The 23,790-nt window shown below is 41.9% G+C and overlaps 1 protein-coding gene across 1 annotated transcript in view; it reads left to right on the top strand.

Moving 5' to 3' along the window:
* Nucleotides 1-23,790, top strand: part of CELSR1 (cadherin EGF LAG seven-pass G-type receptor 1) — a 179,395-nt gene that overhangs the window by 146,281 nt on the left and 9,324 nt on the right. Inside the window, exons 20-29 of the mRNA XM_017745892.1 lie at nucleotides 2,082-2,265; nucleotides 5,012-5,155; nucleotides 6,298-6,499; nucleotides 6,834-7,001; nucleotides 9,376-9,502; nucleotides 9,878-10,078; nucleotides 14,937-15,111; nucleotides 20,747-20,859; nucleotides 22,174-22,253; nucleotides 23,767-23,785. Of these exons, the coding sequence (XP_017601381.1) occupies nucleotides 2,082-2,265; nucleotides 5,012-5,155; nucleotides 6,298-6,499; nucleotides 6,834-7,001; nucleotides 9,376-9,502; nucleotides 9,878-10,078; nucleotides 14,937-15,111; nucleotides 20,747-20,859; nucleotides 22,174-22,253; nucleotides 23,767-23,785 (1,413 nt within the window). The remainder of the gene's footprint in view (nucleotides 1-2,081; nucleotides 2,266-5,011; nucleotides 5,156-6,297; nucleotides 6,500-6,833; nucleotides 7,002-9,375; nucleotides 9,503-9,877; nucleotides 10,079-14,936; nucleotides 15,112-20,746; nucleotides 20,860-22,173; nucleotides 22,254-23,766; nucleotides 23,786-23,790) is intronic.

Genomic DNA, 23,790 nt, shown 5'->3' with positions numbered 1-23,790 from the left:
GACCCGGTTATTACCAAAGACCTGACCAGGGCTCGAGAACAAGCTGTAGCACCCTCCCTGTCTGGGAAAATATGTGGAAAGTTGTGGTGGAAAAATGTGAAATTTGGAGGAAGTTGGGAGTTTTATGTGGTCTGAAAATGTGAAGGCTGGACGACCCATGTCAGGCTTGTAGAGCTTTTCTCAATCCCATGTGTGCTATGAGGTACTGTTCTCCACTCTTGCCCATACTATTTCCAAAATCCCGGCCATAGCACAACACAAGAGTCCAAGCTAAAATATCTTTTTGGGTCTATGCTAGCAGAGCCCATAGCTTGGACAGCAGCATGTGGGATGACCTTCCATGGGCCAAGACTGGCATCTGTGCTGGCCAAAGGCCGTTTGGCTCCCTTAGGTGTGCTACACCCAGGTCACTGCTCACAGTACTCCAGGAGGACCAGATAGGTCAGGCAAACTTTGGGGTGAAATTGGAGAGCCTGTGCAAAGCCAAGCTGCACCAGGAGAGGATGTCAGTGGAGAGTTAGGAGCAGGAAGAAAGGTGGCTGAAAAAGTTCCTTAGTGTCTTGGGCTGTACAGTTAACAGAGAGTAAAGAACTGAAACATTTTACATTTCAGATGCACCAGATTTTCAAATACTCTGTTTTTTCTTTCCTGTGGGCCATGAAGTGGGCCATTCAGATCTTGAGACGGAACTTAATTTCTAGCATGTTTTGTTAAGCAGAAATAAGAACAATAAGCAAAAAAAAAAAAAAAAGTTTGGAAACCTCTGCTTTAATTTATTATTCTTTGCACTTGGCACCGAGATTCATACAGATGATGTTTTCAAGAACTCCCTAAATATTTTAGGATAGGTCAGGAATTTGAAAACTAACGAGTACAGCTCATGACTAAAAGGAGGCAACATCCTAGGCTGAGGGAGCACAAAGAGAGAAGGAGGGTTTTTTTTTATAGTCCCACATAGAAGCCTGAAAAATAGATAATAATAAAACATAAATAATGTTCACAAACATGGAGGAGGCCTGGTACCAAGTACAACATGAGTCTCCTGCATTCCTGGGAAACATGTCGTGCTTCTCACCCTAGGTAGAGGTGGTCATACTGGGAGTCTCTTTTAGCTCTGATACATGTTTGCAGCCTCAGACAACACAGACAGGATACAGACAGCTCCTTCTCAATGAAGCTTAAATATTTGTCTTGGCTATTTTAGAGCTTGTGGTGATTAACTCCTACCATCATCTACACAAATTTTACTTTAGTTAGGAATTAGGTTTTGTTACAACAACATAGTTCATATGTACACCAAGGTTAAAAACTTCTTAGCATCTTTCTCATTTAAGCTATTTAGCACTCACTTTTGGAGTCGATGTCCTTCCATTCAGCCTGAGGGTCCCTTTGCATATTTTTCTAAGAAAGGGCAGAAGAGGCAGGTCCTCAGAAAGAACTGCCTTTTTAATACCATTTGTAAGCAACATAAAAATGGGGAGACAATAACATGATTTAAGTTTTCTTATGTATTTTCAGGTTTGTCTATGCAAGCTAATACTCACTCTTACCATTCTTCACCGTATAAGCTGTCTTTTTTATCTAGGAAACAACAAAGTAAAAGAAAAAATTAAAGGGAGGAAATTATATTTATATCCATGGCTTTCTTTTGTTTTTCAACAAAAAACCATTATTTCAATTTCTTGGGAAGTTCCTCAGTGTACCTACTAGGAGCTGTGCTTTTCATGTGTCTGTGTCTGATCTCTCAGAAACAAAGAAAACATGCATAGATTTTCCTCCTGCATTTTCTTGCTAGGTTTCCTGTCATTAGGGGAAAAAAAGTAGGCAGTTCTCTTATAGCCTCCAATTTTGGATTACTTTGCTCATGAAAAGTTTGGAGGGATTTGCTTTACATGACCAAAAAATCTCAGGGTGAGTAACTGGTGTGCATGTTTTTATATGGCTGCAGTAGAACATGCCTGCATTAAAATATTTCATTGTACACTCACCTGAGGCATTCAGGCCAATCATTTTCAATACTTCTCACTTGAAACCCAGCACTTTGTTTGTTTCATAATTTAGGCTTGTACTTTATTTCTCAGAATATTATCCAAGTGGGTAGTGCTTTACTGGACCCCGGCAACAAGGAGCACTGGGAGCAAATTCAGAGAACGGAGGGTGGCACCGCTCACCTGCTCAGGCACTATGAGGAATATTTCAACAACGTGGCCCGGAACATGAAAAAAACCTACATGAGACCTTTTGTTATTGTCACCACTAACATGAGTGAGTATCCATTGAAAACTGCCATTTTTCTTCGAGTCTTAAAAATGTGCTGGATAGAGGTGCAAGTTATTTGTTTTAATAGAACCCACGGAGAAAAATCATCGCATTAGTTTCCAATCCAGTGAGCCTTGATCCATGTCTTTCAGTTGCCATGGGGGCCTCCTGGGAGATGTCTGATCCGGGTTCCCCCTGGACCATGCCACTGCTCCATGTGGCTTTTTGTTGCAGTCACAGTAGCGTAGAGATGGTAGGAAGGACTAGGTTTGTAAATTAAGGTAATGCCTTTTGAGGCCAACTGATATAGTTGAATGTAGTAGATCTCATTTTTGGTGGAATCACATCAACACCACCTGAAGAATTATTGCAGTACAAAAAAAAGTAACCCTACTATTGATTTTATTGCATATTATTAATCTTACTAGCATAGGAATGGACTTCCCAGGGAGATGGTGGAATTCCCAGCTCTGGAGATGTTCAAGAAACAACTGGATGTGGCATTTAGTGCTGTGGTCTAGTTGACAGGGTGATGATTGGTCTAAGGTTGGACTCAATGATCTTATAGGTCTTTTCCAATCTAGATGATTCTGTGATTCTATAATTATATCTCTGATTTTCACATGCTTTCCTAACCTGGAACCTATCCAGAAAATCATAATCTGTAGAGATTCTTGTGCTGAAAGGTATTTTCACAGAATCACCAGTCCTTCAAACACCATCCCAGTCTTGCAAAACCCATAATCAGAGCAAAATCCATGGGATCCAAAATATCCAGAATGGGTCTAAACTGAGAAGGAAGCATCAGGCATACCAAGACACCTTCCCCACCTATCACAGGAAATATGTCCTCTGACAAGCAAATAGCAGCTCCTGCGCCTGGGACTGTGATGTATTTCATAGACATCCCTGCAGTGCATACGCAGGTGAAGCACAGCAGCCGCAGCCTGGTCAACTTCTTTCCCCATTTTCTCCCCTGCCCTCCCTATTTAGTTTTCTTCCCAGCTACAAACAGTCTGAGCTGAGAGGGTGTTTGTGATAGTCCTGCTCTGAGTGGGAGGTGAGATGGAGCCGGGTGACCTTCAGAAGTCCCTCACAAGCAGCATTGCTATCTGGTTTTTCTTTCAGAGGTGCTCTAAACTATATCAGCCTGAACTTGTATTTAGCTTTTCAAGCTATTGCTTTTATTTCAGATATGAAGAAGGCTTATGTGCTAGAAGTTTGTCTTATTTTCCCAACTACACCTGTTGGTATAAGAAGTGAATTGGCTACAAACCTTGTCCCAAGAATGCTTTATGTCCACAATCACAGGGGCAGAAAACCAAAGGCATGGGGCAGTCAAGTTACAAAGGCTGTAGCATCCTGCATCAACAGGCATAGATTATTGTTGAACTAAGCCAAACTGAAATACTTCGATTTCTCCTTAATAAACCAAAACTGAAATATTTTCTTTTGATTCAGGACTATGAGAATCAAAATATTTTTACCTTCATACTCAGAAAAAAGTATGCTCAACATTTTAACGCAATTGAGCTGAGATGAAAACAAACCCCAGAATTTCTTGCAGGTTGTAAATCATGATTTTTTTTCAACCAGTTCTTCCTGTGTAAAAACGTGTGAGCTTGAGAGGGATGAGGCAACTCTGGCTTGAAAGAGGTCTGTTTTCTTTTGAACAGTTTTTCCAGGTGAACATGGTGTTAATAGAGTTTCCTAATGGCTCATCTGGGAGTTATTTAGAAACTAGGAAAGGAATGGGAGTTTGCGGGTCTTAACGTGGATATTTCTTCATACAGAAACTTGCAGAGGATCACACCTTTTGGTGTAGGGTTACCCCCAGGACATGTAAATTGGCACTCAGTGATTTCACTTAAATGAGAAACTTAAAGCCAACTCAACAGCTTTTAAATATTTTGGCAGCTAAACAGGCAGAGATTATGAGGTAAGCTAGGGAGGAACTGATGATGGAGGACTAAGGAGTAGTCCCAGGTAAAATGCATGTTATTTTCTTTGGTCAGCTGACTTCGCAATCCAACAGATGTAGAACTATGTTTTTGAAGTAGTAGATTCAGTCTTCCCATTAAAAAGCAAGTCTAAAATTGGAACATGCAGCACACACTGGAGCAAGCCAGCAGCACATGGAGAAGCTCTGTGAAGCAGGAGCATTCACTGAACAGCAGCCAGGGAAAAGCCTCTGTGAAACCCCAGTCAGCTGCTGCTGGAGAAGTACCAGCAAAGTGATCTATGTTGAGATGGGTATTAGGAAAAGTTTCTTCACTGAAACAGTTCTCAGACATTGAAACAGGCAGCCCAGGGAAGTCACCATCCCTGGAGGTACTTAAAAGACATGTAGATGTGGCCCTTGGGGACATGGTTTAGTGCAGGATTTGGTGATGCTGAGTTAACAGCCGGACTTGATCTTGGAAGTCTTTTCCAACCTAAACAGTTCTATGGTTCTTTATTTCCAGTGTTTGCAGTAGTGTTTTCATAGTATGAGATACTATCTTGTGAATTCCTTTCCACTGAAAAACAAATGTATAATTTGATAAATGTAACATAATGCTGTCACATAAGCTTTTAGTTGTCATATAAGGTGTTAACTGAAAAAAATTAAATTTTACTTTCTATTTTGGGGTTTAAATTTTTTATCTGCATTGTGCAGATATTTTAATCTTTCAATAATATTTCATTGTGTTGCAATATCATATTTGAATGCACTGAAGTTAATTTTATGGGAAACTTTTATCCCCTCCAGTTATTGCTGTTGACATCTTTGACAAGTCTAATTTCACGGGAGCTAGAATACCACGATTTCATGAGATTAAAGAAGATTACCCAAAAGATCTGGAGTCATCTGTTGTCTTCCCTGATACTTTGTTCAGACCTTCAGAAAGGAAAGGTAAAACCCTTCTGCTGCTGTTTGGTTAGCAATTATGACCAGCTCCCAGGGAGCATGATTGATCCTCGGGGAGCAGAGTGGTACTAGGGTGAGAGCGGGGTGACCGTCTGCACAAGTGAACATTATTTAGGGATGGAGCAGCTGTGCATACTTCTGAGGCATTTGCCTGCCGGCAGCGATGGAGGCATGGGGAGCTGTGGGACTGGCTGTACCTGTCTGTCAGGTCTCGCTTGCAGCCCCTCAAAGCCCTGTCAAAGTGGGAGAAATGCTCTCTGTTCCCACCAGGATAGGATGGGATGGCTGCCCAGCACCGCAGTCCCACAGCCGCCTTCCTCCAGTCCCTGCAGAGTTACGAGGGAGGTGGTGTGAGAGATGGAGATTCCAAATCTGGGAGCAGACAGAGGTGTTATCAGAACTAGGCAGCAATGAAAAGGTCTTGAACTGGGTGACGAGGGAGAATACATGGGGAAGTACCTGCTTCCCAATGTCTCTGAAGCACCACAAGTTTTTTTGGACAAGGGGAGAGAGAGTAACTTAAAGTTCAATACATGTACCATGGCTGAATGTCTCCTGAATGGGGAAATAGTAACTCTTCCGAAAATAACACATAATAAGCTAATAGGGCTTCGTGACTTTTTGCTTAGAAACAGGGTATCTGCTTCTATGATTTGTATCTTTTCTGTAACAAAAAAGGGGAATGTGAATTTTAAGAGAATCTTCCAAAGCTGAAAGCTCATTAAATGACAGAATTAGCAGGAAGAAATCTTATGTGACTACTTGGTGTATTCATTAATTCTAGTTTTGCCATATATAAAGGTACATGCAATTTAACAGCATGCATAATGTTTTAATGTTCTCCTTAAGTTATGCATGGGGTACTTATATATTTCTGGACCTTTTAGCTTAGAAATTGCTTATTTTCTAGCTAGACTAAATGGCTTTTCACTCTTCAGTGGTTGATTTTCAGCTATATAACTATGAATTGTGCTGAAATTTTATTAAAAATATGGAATATAACATTAGGAGCATGCTGAGTGCTCTAAGCCTAGAGTTGTAACAACTGTAATGTCATTGTATCTTTGCAAAGCAAAATTACCAGTTTAAATGGTAGCTCTGAAGCTGTGTTTGTGTTAATTCCATAGCAGTGCCTACAATGAAGCCTTCAAATCAAAAAATACCCTCTAAGTTGAACAGCGATGCGTTCAGCCCTGAGAGTGCTTTTGCAAAGAGAAAGAAGCGACACCCAGATGTTGAGACACATCATACCGTTGCCATGGTCATTATATACCGATCCCTGGGACACCTCCTGCCTGAAAACTATGATCCTGACAGAAGGAGCTTGAGGTAAACTTCAAACCTGTTTGTGAATTGTTCAGATCCCTTCTACTCTCTCTGAGTGTGTGGGGAAGACAGAGCTGCTTTTATACCAGCCAAATGCCATCAGTGCTGCTGTTGTCACCACAGTGCTGTCTCTTGTCCTCCTCTGGCACACTGTGGGAGAATAACTGTGCCAGAAGTGCCAGCAGTTTTTGGAAACACATTTGTATGGAAGGCTGATGGTGCACCTACTTCACTTTCTGAGTGGAAGGAACTGGAAATCTTTTATTTGCAGAACATAGCGAATCAGTGCTTTGCATTTTAATGTGTAGATCACTGTGCAATTTTTCTCCTTGTGCAGATTGCCAAATCGCCCCATTATCAACACACCTGTAGTGAGCACAGCCATTCACAGTGATGGGGAGATTCCTCCCAACCTGGTGGAAAAGCCTGTCATAGTGGAGTACGCCATGCTGGAAACAGAGGAGAGGACGAAGCCTGTCTGTGTCTTCTGGAATCACTCCATCATGTATGTCTTCTGCTTGCTTTAGGGCTGTGAATGGCAACTGTCTGAGTAGCAGGAAAGTCCTGCCTGGGAAGATAATTCTGGAGAAAAACCTGTCTTGGTCTGTTTATTCAACTGACAACTGATTTTTGATGGAATAGAGCCATGTAGTCATTTCCCACCAACCTGAGAAAAATGAAAATAATTATCATAACTTCTCGAACAAAGGATTAGCCATGTGGTTTCTAAGAAACACAGTGCTGTCATGTCTTTCTGCAGGGTTCATTTTCACCCAGAAGTAATAAATCTCACAATTTCCTTGTATTTGCCCATGCTTTTTGCCCACAGATCTATGTCTGGACAGGCATAGTCCGACTCCAGTGTCTGAATTCATAGCTTGTCTGAGGTCTTTAAGTCAGGATTTCCAGGAGATGATTCAGCTCTTCCATGGGCTGAATCTTCTCCTGTTGCACTCCAGTGACTATGGACAGAGTCCATGGCAAGCTGGCACCTACCCTTGGTGCCTCAGCCAGGGCCAGTGCAAAAAATTATAAAACCAAATCTTCATTTTGGTAGAAATGAGGATTGAGGTTTTGCAGATAAAATTAGGAGTAAAGATTATAAATTTCTGAATCACAAATTTTTTAATCAAAAGTCAATGCAAAGGCAGTTGCAGTGATAAGAAACTTTCATTTCATCAGCTATTGTGGATTTGCTTTCATTTGTTTTAGTGAAAAATTGGAGGGAGAGGAAATACCTTCTTTGGGACTTTAGACCTGTTCCAGTTTATGGAAAGCAACTGTAATATATAAGCAGAATATAAGGAGAGGGTATTTGACTCTCTAGGAGGGAAGTGTTAGGAAAAAGATGAAAAGTTCTGAAAATGATTCATTTAGGTTTTTTGCATTCAGTAAAGTTCAAGATAAAGACATATTTTTCTTGAAAATGAGAAAAATTATATGAGCTGGAACTGTGTATGCTGATGTTCCATTGGTTTTATGGCATTGTGGAAACAGCACAGTCCTGTTGAAGATATTTCAAGAGTGTGGATAAAACAAAGAAAACGTGTTGAGAGGTAACCATATCCATATTACATGTTCACAATATTGTAACTATTACATACATATTGCAATTTCCAGCTACAAACCCAGGTACACAGTGAGAGGATGATATGGTCTGCCCAGGGTAAGGGGAATAGCTGTTACTTGTTTCCTAAGGACCCAAAAGCTCCAGTAAACCTATGGAAAAATCCACTAAAAGGCAATATCCTGGACTGGAAATAAAATAGCAGACTAACCTAGGAAATGTGTGCCTCCTAGTCAAAGGCTTCAGGAGTTTATGTCATTTAAAGGGTTGAAGACACAACAGAAATCTCTTATGTTCGCAGTAATGAACGCCTCCATTTGCCCTCATGTGAAGTAGTGTTTTTGCTTGTATGCACAGATGATTCTGCTGATCATGAGGGAATGGCAAGCCCTCTTTCATAAATTTTTAGATATTGTATGAGCTTGAATAAGTCATTAGCTCTGAAGTGATTCATCTGTTAGCTATTTGCTGGCAACTTCAGTGCCATTGTTGTCTGTGTTACGTCTTCCTACAGCCACAGTCGAAAAGCAGCTCTTATGCTGCATGTAATGAAAGAGCTTTTAGAAAGTGAATACTTTTTGAGAGAAAGTGATATTAAAATTCAACAAATATTTTATTGCTGAGTGAAAAAGAGGTCCTGTCATATCTAATTAAAAACTCTTTCAGTAACTGCAAGACTATTTTTATTACTCATTAACTTTAGAATAGAATAATTAATATTGATACAAAATAATTTCTGAAGTCACTGGAGTTAACCATAACTGCACAGAGAAGAATTTTCAAGGCAGCAGTTCCTTCCCATTGTTAATATAAGAGATCTTCTGATATGAAATATTATTTATTAGAGAAGGTTGTAACCTTTTATTGTGTACTTTTCGGAGGAACTCTATAATGATATCATATTGCTGCTGAAACATATTTCATGTGACTCAAAAACATGTATCCCTCTCTGGTTCTGGTATTATTTACCTTGGTTACAGTCATTTTATTCTGCAATCTCTTCTGCATGTTGGTTGTGTGGTCACTGACCCAAAAGCAAATCTTCTAAATTTTTTTTTTAAACTCAAAACAGACTGTTATAAACCCACAAAATCTGGGTACCAAAGCCAGCTGTCTTATCAGAAACTACTTCAACTGAAGGCCTTTTTAAGTTGATGATATTCTTTCAGGCAGGTGACAGCTATAAATAATTCTGTCCTGGTACTTACTGTCCTCTCTGGTTGTGCAGCACAAGCTGCCACAGAGGACAGTAACAGTGGAAGGCAGGGGGAGATCAGAGGATGGCTCTCAGAAATGCCTTTTTTCCCCACAGGATTGGTGGGACAGGTGCCTGGTCCTCCAGAGGGTGTGAGCTGTTTTCCAGAAACCAGAGCCATATTGCTTGCCAGTGCAACCATATAACCAGCTTTGCCGTCCTGATGGACATTTCTAAACGAGAGGTGGGTGATGTCAGGCTCATGATTTTTGGGGTTTTCAAGGGCTTTGACTCAGAGCTTAAGCTTTGAGCGTGACTCAGGACATTGTGAGCAGATTGATCCCAGTGTCAGGAGTGTGTTGTCCATCCCTGACAGCATCTGCTACTGGGTTTGCTGAAAGGAGCTTCTTACCTGGTTGGTGCATCCTCTGGGTGCTGCTTATACACACTCAACATGTTTAGTGACGAAAGAGGTGTCATCACCCAGTCCCATTGGTCCTAAAGTAAATCTGTATGTTGTCTCAGTAGTAATGATAACATTGACATTCTGGGTAGTAGATTTGATTGGAGGAAAAGGAAGGGAAACCCCAAGAGCTCCTGTCAATCTGTCTTTCTACAGAATGGGGAGGTGCTTCCTCTGAAGATTGTCACTTACACAACCGTATCCATCTCGCTGGCGGCTTTGCTGATCACCTTCATTCTGCTGGTCCTGATCCGCACGCTGCGTTCCAACTTGCACAGTATCCACAAAAACCTGGTAGCTGCCCTGTTCTTTTCTGAGCTTGTTTTTCTAATTGGAATCAACCAGACTGAAAACCCGGTAAGGCTTACTCTGTGTTCGTTGCTAGAGTTGTTGTCACGCTTTAATTCAGGGGGTTCATATTGCAGCTTTTACCTTCTCCCATCTGTTTCACTTTCTCCTCTTTTTGGCTTCTCTTTGGCTTCAACAGTAATTTGAAAAAATCAGATTTTTAGTACATTCATGTGTGGTTGATGTCATTAATAGCAATGGCAGGCAATAGGACTGTATCTTATTTTCAGAGTATATATGACAGCAGCCCTGTTGAAGGTTTATCCCAGGAACTGAACCCTGAATACTGATTTCTTCCTTCCTTTCCATCAGTGTGTTTTCTGTCTTGCTGTGTCTGTTCAGTAGGAGGCTGTCCAGTTTCTCCTGCAGCAGGTACCTCCCAAGCCCAAATGGCTCCAGGTGTTGACTGATAGGTTGTCAGCAATGTGGTGCTGGGCAGGTGCTAATATGCACATTGTACACCACTGGCTATTCTGGAGAAGCCACTTGCCAGGCATGGGACAGCTTGCTACATCTGAGATTCAGGAGGAAACCTGTCACTTTGCTTTGTGCCTTCCAGCCACTGTGATTGATGGCTTCAGCCAATCACATCTGTTGGCAAAGCTTAGTGCAAGGATCTCCAGCACTGGGCATGTCAAGAAATGCAAATTATTAATAGATTGAGGACAAGATAGATATAAACCACACATGAAGTGTGTTCTGTACTTGAGACCTCATTGCTCTCTTAACCATACATGTAGTCTTGCTGCTGTTTCTTTGTAGCACCCATCCCAAAAGCCACAGCTGCCATTCAGACAGTTAAGAGACAGACAAGGGCTCCAGCACTGCCAGGCTGCACAGGCACCTGTGCCAAACAGGCTGGACAGTGATGGGGGATGGCATGCAATAAAATGTATGTCCGTAATAGATAGGAAGAATATTCAAAATAATACTTTAGGGGTTATCTGAACACTGAAGAAAATTTATCTCCTAGAAATCCATTATTGTACATGTTTCAATCAAATTTTTTAGAGGGAAGTACAGTGTTGAGATGAAAACAAAACAAAAAAACAACAAAAACATCATCCTGATTTCACATTTTCCAAGCAGAAGAAATAGGAGAATATGCCTACATTCAATGAATATCATCACCATCATGGTAGTGACACCATGGTGCCTAATCACACAGCCTCATTTGCTGTATAACTTAATCCTACACCATCACTCTGGCTTCTAATATCCACTTGAGCTATAACATGCATTTTAAAAAGTACCTGACCTTGACTAATTTCAGCTTCTGGTAACTGAGTGCTGACAAGGACTTTTCCTCGTAAATTTGAGAGACCCCTCTTATAAAAACTGTCTTGCCAGGAAACCTCTGTTTAATAGTATTTCTTTTGGAAAACTGTATAAAACTAAGGTGCTGAACTCATTCAATTTCTAAGATTCAGGTTTGTCTGACAGGTATTTTTCTGGGCTTCTTCTCCCACTTTACCTTTTGAAAAACTGTGAATGCCAAACTGGGTAAAGCTTTCCAGCTGGTTGTGTCACTTCCAGTCCCATATACCAATATTCCCCTTTACCAGGAGCTCAGGTCCTTTATCTGCTGCTATGGTGAGATCTTCTGCAGTGACCTGCCTCCTGGGATATGGTCTTATGTCATGTGTGAATTTGTGTTGTCTTTGTTTCATTATATAAAAGTTTGCGTACTAAAATAACTTTGCTCAAAGGAGCTCACCTTGCCAATTGATCCACAGCACTCCGTGTAACTTGACCTTTCTCATGCCTTGCTGACCACACCACTCGTTTTTCACTGCATTTCACTACCAAGGAGTTTATAATCTTTCAGTTCTCCAACATATCTACTGAGGAGTTGAGGGCCAAGTCCACATCCCTGCAGAATTTTACCAAAAACTATGCAGTAAATGATGGCTCCTCATTTCCAGATTTCTTTCATAATATCATGAAGCACCAAGCAAAAGTTTATAAAAGTAGTAAAACAGTTCATTACATCAATACCACAAATCCTAATGGTTGTACTTGGTGAGATTGTTCTCTTTCGCTCCTTCTCATTTTCATGTTTTGGGGCTCATGGTGTGATCATGTCCTGGAGTGTTACCAGGACTCAATGGTTTTTGTAAATGGTTTAAAGGTTTCACCCCAAACCTTGAAACATTTACAAAGATCTTTAATTTACAGCATGTACTTCATGTGGCAGAAAGCTGCTCCTTACTGCCTACCCAGTCAATTTGAGAAGGTAGGAGGGCTGTAAGCCATGTCTGCTTGAGACAATTATTCATCTGTCTGTGTGGAATGAGAGTTGTCTAACGAGTCATGCACTGATGAACATAAAGAGGTAAAGAATGCTGGAGCACAAATAATGCTGTGCTGCTTGGCATCCAGCCTGGCTTTTATGGGTTTCTGTAAATTAACAGTCACATTTCTGGGTGAGGTTTTAATCTTTCCCTGGACTATTGATAGAAAGTGATTTATTTTCTTTCTTTTTTCTTACCTGAAAAAGGTAATGTTCAGGGCAGCACTCTACTCATATGCATGTGAGAGTAGGAACAAAAAAAGCACTGCTTACATAGAGGGAATAAAGATGGTTTATTTGGTGAGCCACATTTTCAATACTACTTGATGTTATTATAAAGCTGATGTAGTAAGTGAATCCAGAAAGTTGGCGGTCTTTGTATGATTCTTTTACTCAGCAAAGTTAAATAGGGAAATGTACATTTCTGAGCATTACACCATGAAAAACCACTAAAAAGTCATGCCAAAGTCTGAAAGCAGGGTCAGTGCTGCACGGGAACAAAAGGTTCCAAAACACAATGTAAAACATTTTCAAACAAGAACTGAATGGTTGCACAAAGTTCTCTTAATTCAAGCTTGTCAACAGATCCTTGGCAAAATCCTTTGTTCGGCTTCTGAAAGGAGAAAGTTAATTGCAAGATTACAATTCAGGTGTCGGATGCTTGTGGTCATTCCTGTTTTCACCCATCAAACTGTCAAGTTGGGAGAGAAAACTGGTTAGCAAATATTGCAGAAATGCAAGTATCTGAAGGTCATAGGTTGAATTCAAGGTGGCCATTTGATCACAAAGATGACTTCAGCTACCAGTTTGCCCATTGTAGCTGTTACTTCTAGTCACACTGTGGACCTGATCTCTTTGGTTTCAGCAGGTCCTTAATTTTTGCTGCTCTCAGCCTGGCAGAGCTCAGTGATCCACTTTGTGTTGCTGATGTAGTGTAAAAACCAAATCCAAACATAGGACTGGAAGCTCCAGGTCCCTTTGTTCCTAGCTGAAGTCATGAACTATCCAACCAGCATTACCCTGCTTCTCTTTGTCCGTATGGCTTCTTTGCCTGACTGCAAGTAGCACAGCCCCAAGAGAGGGGTAGAGCAAGCATTTCTGGACCCAGAATATCCTACAGCCTGGTGATTAGGGTTGTTTTCTGTGTGGACAAGAAGAGGGTTAACCCCCATGCTCAAGCCAGGTAGAGACAAGAAGCCACTCTCCCACTTTGTAGTCAAATACCCTGACTTTGACATTAGGTAAAAGACTGGTCTGCAGGGTAGGTGGTGCTATACTTCTGACTGCATCTTTTAGTCCAGTGATAATGACCAGGCGTCCTCCATGACTTGATGAAGTACAGATGTGCAAGGTCTTCAGGGTTCGTCACTGAAGGGCAGAGTGCAAGGACAAAAGAGATGGCAACAGCCTTACCCCATGGATGCATCCATGCTTTTGCTTCTCAAATGTTTTTTTTTTTTTTGAGAAAGAGTCCCAGAAGAGGAGATGTAGCTGGAATAGATAATTTCAGATCTGGGACAGACACATAGGGGCATAATAGTTGGCTGACTTTATGTTGGATTGTAAGATCCTGCCAAAGTTTGTCTATTTGTGACATTTCACTTAGCTAGTAAGAAATTTCTCAAAGAAAGGGTGGATTTCTTCCACACATCATCTGTAGCTCATGTTCAGCATGTTCACTTTTCCTTGCCTGAGGCTTCATGACTTACTGTCCCCAAAACGGAAGTTTTCCTGAGAAGGAACTTTCTCAGGGACAGGTCCTAAACTGAAGGCCTAAGATCTTCTCACACATCCCCCCCACCTCTGTCAAATATGAGAAGACTTGCTTTGTAGTTTTTTATCTACTAATAAAACAAAAAATATAGTCTACTTTAAAACAAAAGAAAACTGTACCAAACTAGCATACTTCCTTTTCTCTCTGGAAAGAATGTAGTGTCAGGAAAACCCATAGAATGGCTGTTGATGTGGCAATGGAAGACCCTGAGTAAGCGCAGGGCTGAGGGTGGCTGTTCTCAGGGCAGTTTATGGGCTTTGCAGTGAGACCAGTTTAGCTGATGCAGTTAAACATGCTATGGTTGAATTCATTGTAGTGGCATTGTGCAGGTGAGACTCATACACCAGGCAGGGCAAAGGATCTTCAGCCTCCAGAGGAGCATCCTCACCTCCTGCTCTGCCCCAGGAGAAAGAGCCAGGAGCTCTGCCAGACCTGCCCTTTTTGCAGGCAGAAGGACTTTGGTCAGAATAGCTCAAATCCTCACCTTTGCAGCAAGTATGCACAGAGAAATTAGCCACAGAACAGAGAGGACAAGGGCAGTGACTGAAAGTGTGTTGGGTTGATAAGGGTGAAGCTGAACCAGATTCAGAACAGGTGACATAATTTACTTTAAAAAAAGAAAAATCTTTCACAGTATGAGCAGCTTTTCTTAAACTCTAAAAAACTTATTAAAGGCAGTATATTTGTTCTGCCAAAATCTTTTTATTACACTTGCCATTAGCTGCACAGGGGGAACTGGTGACTCACCAGGTTGTGATTCAGAAGAGCAACTCTAATTTCCCTGCCCTTTCCCTCTGCAGTTTGTGTGTACCGTGATTGCCATCCTCCTGCATTATTTCTACATGAGCACCTTCGCATGGATGTTTGTGGAGCAGCTCCACATCTACCGGATGCTGACTGAAGTGAGGAACATCAACTTTGGGCACATGCGGTTCTACTACGTTGTTGGCTGGGGCATTCCGGCCATCATAACAGGTACCCTCAACCACCCCAAAAAAGCTTTGTTTCCCTGCTATCTTCACTGGCCAGGTTCAGGGAAATTACCCCATCCCAGACAGCCAAGGGTGTTTTCCTGAACCAGGGCAGCACCAAGCCATATCTAGCAGAAGTCAGCCCGAATTTGGCGGATCTGTGTACCAAATGTCTGTTGCCCCAGCTGAAGTGATATCGATGGTTATGCAATAACAGGGACACACATTAAATTAGGACTTGATAACATTGCTTGGGAATAACAATACTTTTATTTCAACAACTTTGCCAGTAGCTTTCAGGAATTTTCCTTCCCTGTGCTGGTACCTCCAGATATGGACACACTGTCTCTGAGAGAAGTAACTGCAGTGGCTTCAGAAGCAATCCTGCCCACAGGATATTACTGTCCTTCACTGGACATTTCCACTGCCTACCCTCAACCAGCAGTAAATACATCCTGAAAGGAATTTCAGCGGCTCTGTTTCATTTGGCATAAAACCAAGCTGGGAATACTCAAGCTGCCTTTTACTTAATTTTGGATACAAAGGTTGTAACTTCCAGTTGAGGAAAAGTAATGAAAAGCTGGAGGCAGTAATCTTTTAAACCAATCCAGAGTGATCCACAGGAGCACATCCATCTCCGCCCTCACCGTGCCTATTTTTGCCATCAGACATTTCCAGTGCTACTGTAAGCACACGGCGCTGTGTTAATTCAGGCAGACAGCTCCTCAGGAATTGTGCTTCACAGAACAGTTGGAGTGGAGTTTTTTGGTTCAACTGTTTCAGCATGTATCTGTTTCCATATGGGAAATCAGATCATAGGCAGGCAGTTACCTTTTATGCAATTAGTGTTATTTTTACAGATAATAACATACTGTCAGCAATGGCAGAGGTTTAGATGTCTCTGAGATCAAACAAATAGCTATCGCTCATGTACACTTGCAAAAATATTATGGAACAAGTTAAAAATACATACTTGTTCTTTTTTTCTGTGTGTTTTAAGAAGGTGCAATACCAAAACACAGCATAGGCTGGTACAGTTTAATTCTCTCTTCAGAGAGCTGGTAAGTTTTTCCATATCACTTTGTGCCTAAATAATTTCTACTTCTATCAATTTATAGTAGAAAGCACAGCCCAGGAGGTTCTGCCACTCTAGACGTATCCCAGACATTTTAAATAGAAATTGTCCTTGAACTTCTGAAATGTTTCAGACCTATGTGACTTTTATCAGTACATACAGGACTACTACAGTATTTTCAGGAACACTGAAGTGCAATCAGATATTTGGCAGCATCATTTCTGGCAGAAAAGAAGTATCATTGAATAACAAAAAGTAATTACATTTCAAAACTCATTATCTTTAGAAGAACTTTATTGGAAGGAGTTTCTGCTTCAGGTTTACTTTCTCTCCTGAAATTTAAATTAATTTGGACCCTCTCAACAGCAGTGTTATGCAGTCTAAATATCACAAGCATACCATTTTTCTACTTAGATATTGCTCTCTGTGATAAGGAACTATTTTGCACTTTTAAAACTTTCCAGGTTGTGTCCTTCAATTTAATCTCTGAATCTACTGAATTTGCAGTTCAGTTTAAATGAAAAGTCAGATCCCTGTTACTGAAAAAGTCAGGGGATTTTGTGAAATGAAGGATAAAGGAAACGAAGCCTTTAGTTTGCCCTTCCAGGCTTATAAATCATCTGAAGAGAAAATTGTTTCATCATAAATTGCACAATGTAGGACTTCTTGCCTCTAGATAACTTGTTACTGTACATATTTTAAATAAGCTTCTTTATAAATTTTAATTTCTAAACAGTAAAAAAGATTCTAGCTTCATAACATGAATCTTAAACATTATTTATATTGCTTTATGAGAGAAGGATTGTTTATTTTTCTTAGTAGTGGTATAGTCTAGGTATGGGAAGAAATTTTAGTCTTGGGACATGCAGGGGACTTTTTTATTTTAAAGATAAATACTATTTCATCTTCATCATAGCTATCCTGAGAGGGAAAAAAACCAAACCTACAATAGCAGTGGCTTTTTGTATATAGTTTTTTCTACTTTCTGTGCTCAAACTGATATTCATTTCAAGTGGGACATAGTGGTCCTAAGGCATCTGTGATGGGAGCAGGCTACTTGCAGAAGGGAACCTTGACCTTTAGAAGGGGATAAAACTTAGTAAAAGGTTTACAGAGAAACACTCAAACGGGGAAGAACCACATTTAATCACAGCATAGAAATGCAAATTGCCATGAACAAGAATAGAATAGAATAGAAGTTGGAAGAAGGCTTACAGTCATCAAAAGAGTATGGATCTGGAAGCGTCCTCCATTGGGAGTGATAGTGGAACATTTTAAATTTGCTTTAAGCTTGCTGATTTTAAAGTGTAGTTTGATCCATCTTGGAGAGGGATTTTATTACTTCCTTGCCTGAGGAGCAAAGGGCTGGATTTGGCATCCAGCAAGACCCCCCCCAGTTCTGCCTGTCTCTGTGGCAGCACACTAGCTGCTTGACATATGTGTGCAGTAACAGCTTTGCCATGGAGACTGCAGTACTTGTGTTAAAACAGGTTCTTATGCAGCCCTAAAACCAGTATCACCCAGAAACTGGCACTTCTCAAATCCTAAGCAAAGCAATGAGCCCAGAGAGAGGTAAGGCTGCCCCACAGCTGCCTGAGTCACACATGGCTGCTGAGCCCTCAGGAGCTCAGAAGGGTCAAAATGTGCCCCTCTTGCAACCCTTGGCACAGTCCTGGGATGGGTGCTGGTCCCCACAGGACTCTTGGCCATAGGACCAGCCCCAGTTCCTGCAAATGTCAGCAAGGTAACACTTTACTCAAAGGCAGAATGAAGCCAATGTAATGTAATACTGAGAAACATTTTGGCGCATCAATTAAATGCTGCAACCTGGCTGCCCTTAGCAGACTGAGTGCGCAGGCTGAGTGATATTTCACATGTTGTTGACTGCAGTAATATTTGAACCATGTACCTGAAGACAGAAATTTTCCCCATTTGTTTAATGGAGAACTTCAGGGTAGGATTGTGAGAGTGAAAAAATTTTGCTGCCTGCCAGTTATGCATAGAGCCAGAGTCCTATAAATGAGGAAATCCAGTCCTGGGAAACAGACTGTATCCATACAATTACATCTGTATAAAATACTTTATGGTCCCTTAATCATTTATGGCTAATTCTTTCTGGATGGCAACTGCTGAAGGAGGTGGTGGAAGAGCCAATGGGAGCAGGGAGGGAGACTAGTCCTATCTCATTCCACATTTCAGTGAAAACAGATCCAATATCCACTGGTCTGCCAAATAGCCGGTTTAGTTTTCATAGACCATAGGCATGTACCAGATGTGAATATTGGCTGTGGGCCAGTTCTAAGCAGCAAGAGTGAAATGCAGCTACCTTTCCCTTTCTCTGTGTCTTTTCATCCAAGCACTCAGGCTTCAATTCAAAAAAAGATGACTATTAATGCACATGGACCCTCCTTGCAGAGACCAGCTCTGCTGTCAGCCTTGGCCGCCTCTTGAGACAGGACATACGCTCATCATGATAGGTCCTCCCATGCCCAGACAACATGCTGCAGCCACCTGCCATCTGTCACTGGCCACAGACCTCACAGGGATCAGTTTCTGTGTCTTGAAGAAGGAAGATCTCTGCAGACATGGTACACCTGTCTCAAAGCGGGAAAAGGATCTTTGCACAGGAATTAGCAGGGCTCATTAAAAGAGCTTTAGACTAGGTTTGAAAGAGGAAAGGGATAAAACCAGGCTCACTAGAGGCAATCAGAGGGAAGAATGCCAGTGTTCGTGGGGCAGTATGCTAGCGAAGTCCTTCTGTCTGCCATCTCAGTGGAGGCAGGGGTTGGAGATCCATGTGGCAGCAAAGATGCAGGTGTTTCTGTGTTAGAAACCATGGGAACACTTATCTGTGTTAGGGGTTGTTTTGACTGTCTAGAGCTTGATGTTGGTGATAAAAGTCTTTATGGGTAAGAATCATCATGAAGGACCACAAGGCAGATACCACAGTGAGAGTCTGTTATAGACATCCAACCAGGATGAGGAGGCAGAGGAAATAGTGTATAAACAGGTGGGAGAAGTCTCACCATCACTAGTCCTTGTTCTTGTGGGGGACTTCAGTTTAACAGGTGTCTGCTGGGAATACAACTCAGCAGAAGAAAGAGTCCAGGAGGTTCCTGGAGTGTGTGGAAGAGAACTTCCTGATGCAGCTGATGAGTGAGCAAGAAAAGGAAGATGCCCTGCTGGACCTGTTCATTGTGAGCAGAGAAGGACTGGTGGGTGATGTGATGGCTGGAGATTGTCTTGGACACAGTGATACAAAATTATAGTTTTCAATACTCTTAGGAGAAAGGTGGGGATTCAGCAGAACTTCCGCCTTGAACTTCCAGAGGGCTGACTTTGGCCTGTTCAGAGGCTTACCCACAGTGTCTCTTGGGAGGCAGTCATGAAGGGCAAAGAAGTCCGGGATGGCTGAACATTCCTCAAGCAGGAAATCTTAAAGGCACAGGAGCAGGCTATCCCCACATGGCAAAAGACAAAGCAATGGGGAAGACCAGCCTGGCTGAACAGGGAGCTTTTGCTGGAATCCAGGGAAAAATGGAGGAAAAGGCAGATAACTCAGGAGGACTAAAAGGATGTTGTGATCATCCCCCTGTACTCGGCACTAGTGAAGCCACACTGCAAATCAGTTCAGTTTTGGGCCCCTCACTACAAGGAAGACAGTGAGGTGCTGGAGAGTGTCCAGAGAAGGACAATGAAGCTGATGAAGGGTGTAGAGCACAAGTCTGATGAGGAGCAGCTGAGGCAGCTGGGGGTGTTTAGCCTGGAGAAAAGAGGTCTCAGGGGACATCTTATCTGGAAGGTCTTTTCCAACCTAAACGATTCTATGGTTGTATGATTTTGCAGGTCAAAGGCAGCAATCCCAGTCCATCACCATGGGCGAGGTGTAGGTCACCAAGTCAGACAGCACTGTAAATCATCAGGTGAATGTTGGGCTCAGAGAGTCCCTTGGAATTGGCCAGGTTTTGAAAACTAAATAATAAAAGATGTGGTTTTAACTCAATTGCCTTGGGGCATTAAGTCCTTTTCAGACAATGCTGAAAGCAAGGTGAGGTACCTGGGATGGCAGTTCAAAATGAATCCCACCTGAGCTCAAGCAGTTAACTCCCATAAGTTCCCAGGTTCCTTTGTCTCTGATGTTATTTTAGTGACAGCAAGTTAAGAATGCCCTTTTTTTTTGTAGCATAGACATCTCCTCAGTTATGATTCATTTCATTCTGCTGCACAGGCTTATTGAAATTCCTCACGTCACTCACCCTCAAGGCTCACACTGTGTGAGAATGACTATAAAACTGTGCTGAAACAGAATTAATTTGGGACTTGCATTTGTTATAGTTTTTATGTAGCTGAACTTTGTTCTAGCTGGCAAAACTCAAAGTATTGTTTGATATGACCAGCGTAAAGCTTTTGATTTACAAAATTTTATTTCAATATTTGCTTTGATTTTGCCTTCACAGACTTCCCTGTTGAATAAATTTTGCCATGATAATTTTGCTTATTTGAAACTACATTTGGTTATAGGCAGCACTTTTCTGATTTACTTTTTCTCCATTTTATGACACAGGACTCGCTGTTGGTCTGGATCCACAAGGCTATGGGAATCCTGATTTCTGCTGGCTGTCTGTTCATGACACCCTGATCTGGAGTTTCGCTGGGCCCATCGTAATGGTTGTTGTTGTAAGTAGGGGAAGTTGGCATCCAGAGCTGTCTCTTCCTGCAACCTTTTCTCATATGTTTTGTCAAACAGTAGTCATGCAAAGCAACTGTGTTCTTTACATTTGAAGCAAATGTACTCGAGCTTGCATCTTTTGTTTAAATAGATACGACATGAGTTAAGCTTCTTGAAATCAGAGAGCTGATTGCCAGTACAAAGATTGCTTGTGGAGTAATGGCTGTATGGCCAGAAACCTATTTCCCATTTGCTTTGTTCCATTTTCGAAGGGTTGGTCTGTGAGCTTATTAAACAAATCAACAAAATAAGCCATAACAAGTCACTTCATCCAGAAGTCCTAAAGGAATATTAAATATTTCTGCTTTCAGGAATTTAAAAGAATGGACTGGTGTTTAACTTCTGCCTTAGAGCTTCTCCTTCAAAGTAACACCAGAAGATAAATATTTGTGGTTTCACTCTTACCTTGAATGCCAAATGCAGTTCTGGTCTCATCTCAAAAAGTATGAAGTAGACCTAGAAGCAGTGTAGGTTATGGTCAGGAGTCATCAGAGACATGGGACAGCTCCCACTGGAGAACAAACAAGTGGACTAGGAGTCTTAAGCTTAGAGAAGAGAAAGCTGCAGAGAAGGGAGAAGGAGAAGCCTTGGTTGGTCTGGAGAAAATGGCTATGGACCCAACCATTCAAGGTCTTTCCAACACAAGCAGTAGCAGGAGGCAGCAGATCCTGAAGAAACAGGAGAAGCTGCATCATTTCTCCACAGCATTTTAAGTTAGAAACTCTGAGAAACAGGACAATGGCAGTGGTAAAGCTCTGCAGAGTTTTGGAAAGTGAATGACAAGACAAATTCTCAGCATGAATATTCACTATGAGTGATTAAGTATAAATGCACCACCAACCTAGTACATCCCAGTTGACGTGGAAATGAGTGGAGACGAGAGGTTTATTCAGAGTAATTATCACTGTATGCTCTGCTAGAAAATACTCCTAAATTCTGGTTTGACCAAACTGAAACAAGGTGCTGGGCTGAGGTGGACACTGGTTTGGACAACAACAGCCATTCTCGAGTTTTTATCTTTCACTCAAGAATCTTTGCATAGGGTTGTCTTACTGAGTTTCATCCAGATCAAGTGCCAGGATGTCCTTGACTATGTTGCCTTGAAACAAGGTGAATCTTGGAATTTAGAGACCTGTAAGTTGAAGGGAAAATATTCTTGGCACCACAAACTGTTTTAGGATAAAAATTGCATTGTCATTGCAAATAGAGCTGTAACAAATGTACAGAAAGAATCCATGCTGTTATTTCAATTTCCCTTTCAGATAAACACTGTCATCTTTATACTAGCAATGAAAGCATCGTGCAGACGAAGGCAACGTTCATTTGAAAAAACAGGAGTCATGTAAGTTTGAGTTCAAAAACCTGTAGAAGTTGTGGCCAGAAATAATAAAAGACAGAATTGCCTAAAAGCAAGTTTTGGAGCAGGAAATAAAAAAGTTTTTTGGAGGAGAGTGTTGGTAAAGGCAATTGGAGCTGCTTCACCCCACCCACTCCTGGGGTTCCCTTGGAGGTCCTGTAAAGCCTCCACCAAGGTGCTCTGCACCACCAGGTGTAGGCAGGAGAAAGGAGAAGGGAAAGATCTAGCCTCCAGATGGTATCATTGCAGTCCTTCCAGATCTCTCATTATACTCTCTACTACACTGTCACTTCACCTCTGCCTATAGCTTGCCCAGGTGGACATCAGTCTGCGTCTCCCTGTTCTTGTCCATGGCTCAGATAGGTCTCCCCTCTCAAGTGTCTGGGTTACCAGCTGTGTCATGGCAGAGACACACTGACATTCCTGTGCTGAGGGCCAGCCTGCCTGCATCCCACACTCCATGGGATGAGAGGCATCGCACACTGCAACCTGCCACCTTCCTGAGCTGTTGTGGCAGCCTGTTCTCATTAACATCTGTTTTGCCCAAAGCTCAGGATTTACCTGTGAACCCAAATGTGATTATCTAGTGGCAAGACAGCCCCTTGGGTTTTTTGTATGAGATTTCAAATGGCTGCTTCTCGTTCTCTTTTTCAGTTCTGGCTGTAGGGTGCTGTGTACACATTGGCATGGCTTTTCCAGCCCTGGTGTCCCTGGAGCTGTAGTCTTTGTGGTTCTCTGAACCCTAACACTAAACTTAATGAAAACTAGAATCTGAGGGTGAGCTCACCAGCAACATGGGTGGCCCAGTTAATAAAAGTGTGGAAGGAGCAATGCTGGTGCAGTGCCGTGCTCCCCTTGGCATGCCCTTTCCAGCCCCAGCTTCCATGCAGCTGTCAGCTTTGTGGGACTCTGAACCCTACCCTGACTCCATTAACGTGCAGGGGTTGAGGATGACATCCAAATCTCCCTAAACCAAGGAGTATAATTGCTACCTAATGGCAGCAATTTTACTCGTAATATAAAACTTCTGCTACTGTATTTGTTTCTGTCTTTTGAAAGTGTCTGTGGAAATTGTATTTTTAAGAAAACAAATATTCCCTGAGTGCCCTTGATTCAAAACCTCTGGTAGTAATGTTGGAAAGGAATGTGAGAGTGAGGTTGACAAACTGAAATGAGATGGACATGGCCATTTACTGCCCAGATGTGTTCCTCAGAGTCATCAAGGCTGAACAGCAAGGGCTTGGAAAACCGTCAGATTTGTTTGAAGAAAGTCTTGGAAATGAACTTGAAAAGAAATCACGTTTTTAACATGAATATGCTAAGCTGTGGAGTATTGCTGTGAGAGAGTTGGAAACTGGGACCTGGTGAACACTGCCCTAATTCTCCCAAAGGGCTTTTCCAGTTGCTGAGTTGTTGGGCACATAACAGCACCCATGGGGAGAAGTGTATCTCTTGTGTGCCATCACACTGCAAATGTCCATCTGTGTTTGCTTTACAGCTCTGTGCTGCGGACAGCATTCCT

The sequence above is a fragment of the Corvus brachyrhynchos genome, unplaced genomic scaffold (assembly GCF_000691975.1).
Source record: "Corvus brachyrhynchos isolate BGI_N302 unplaced genomic scaffold, ASM69197v1 scaffold239, whole genome shotgun sequence".
In the NCBI taxonomy this organism is placed as follows: domain Eukaryota; kingdom Metazoa; phylum Chordata; class Aves; order Passeriformes; family Corvidae; genus Corvus; species Corvus brachyrhynchos.
This window is presented reverse-complemented; position numbering and strand designations above follow the sequence as displayed.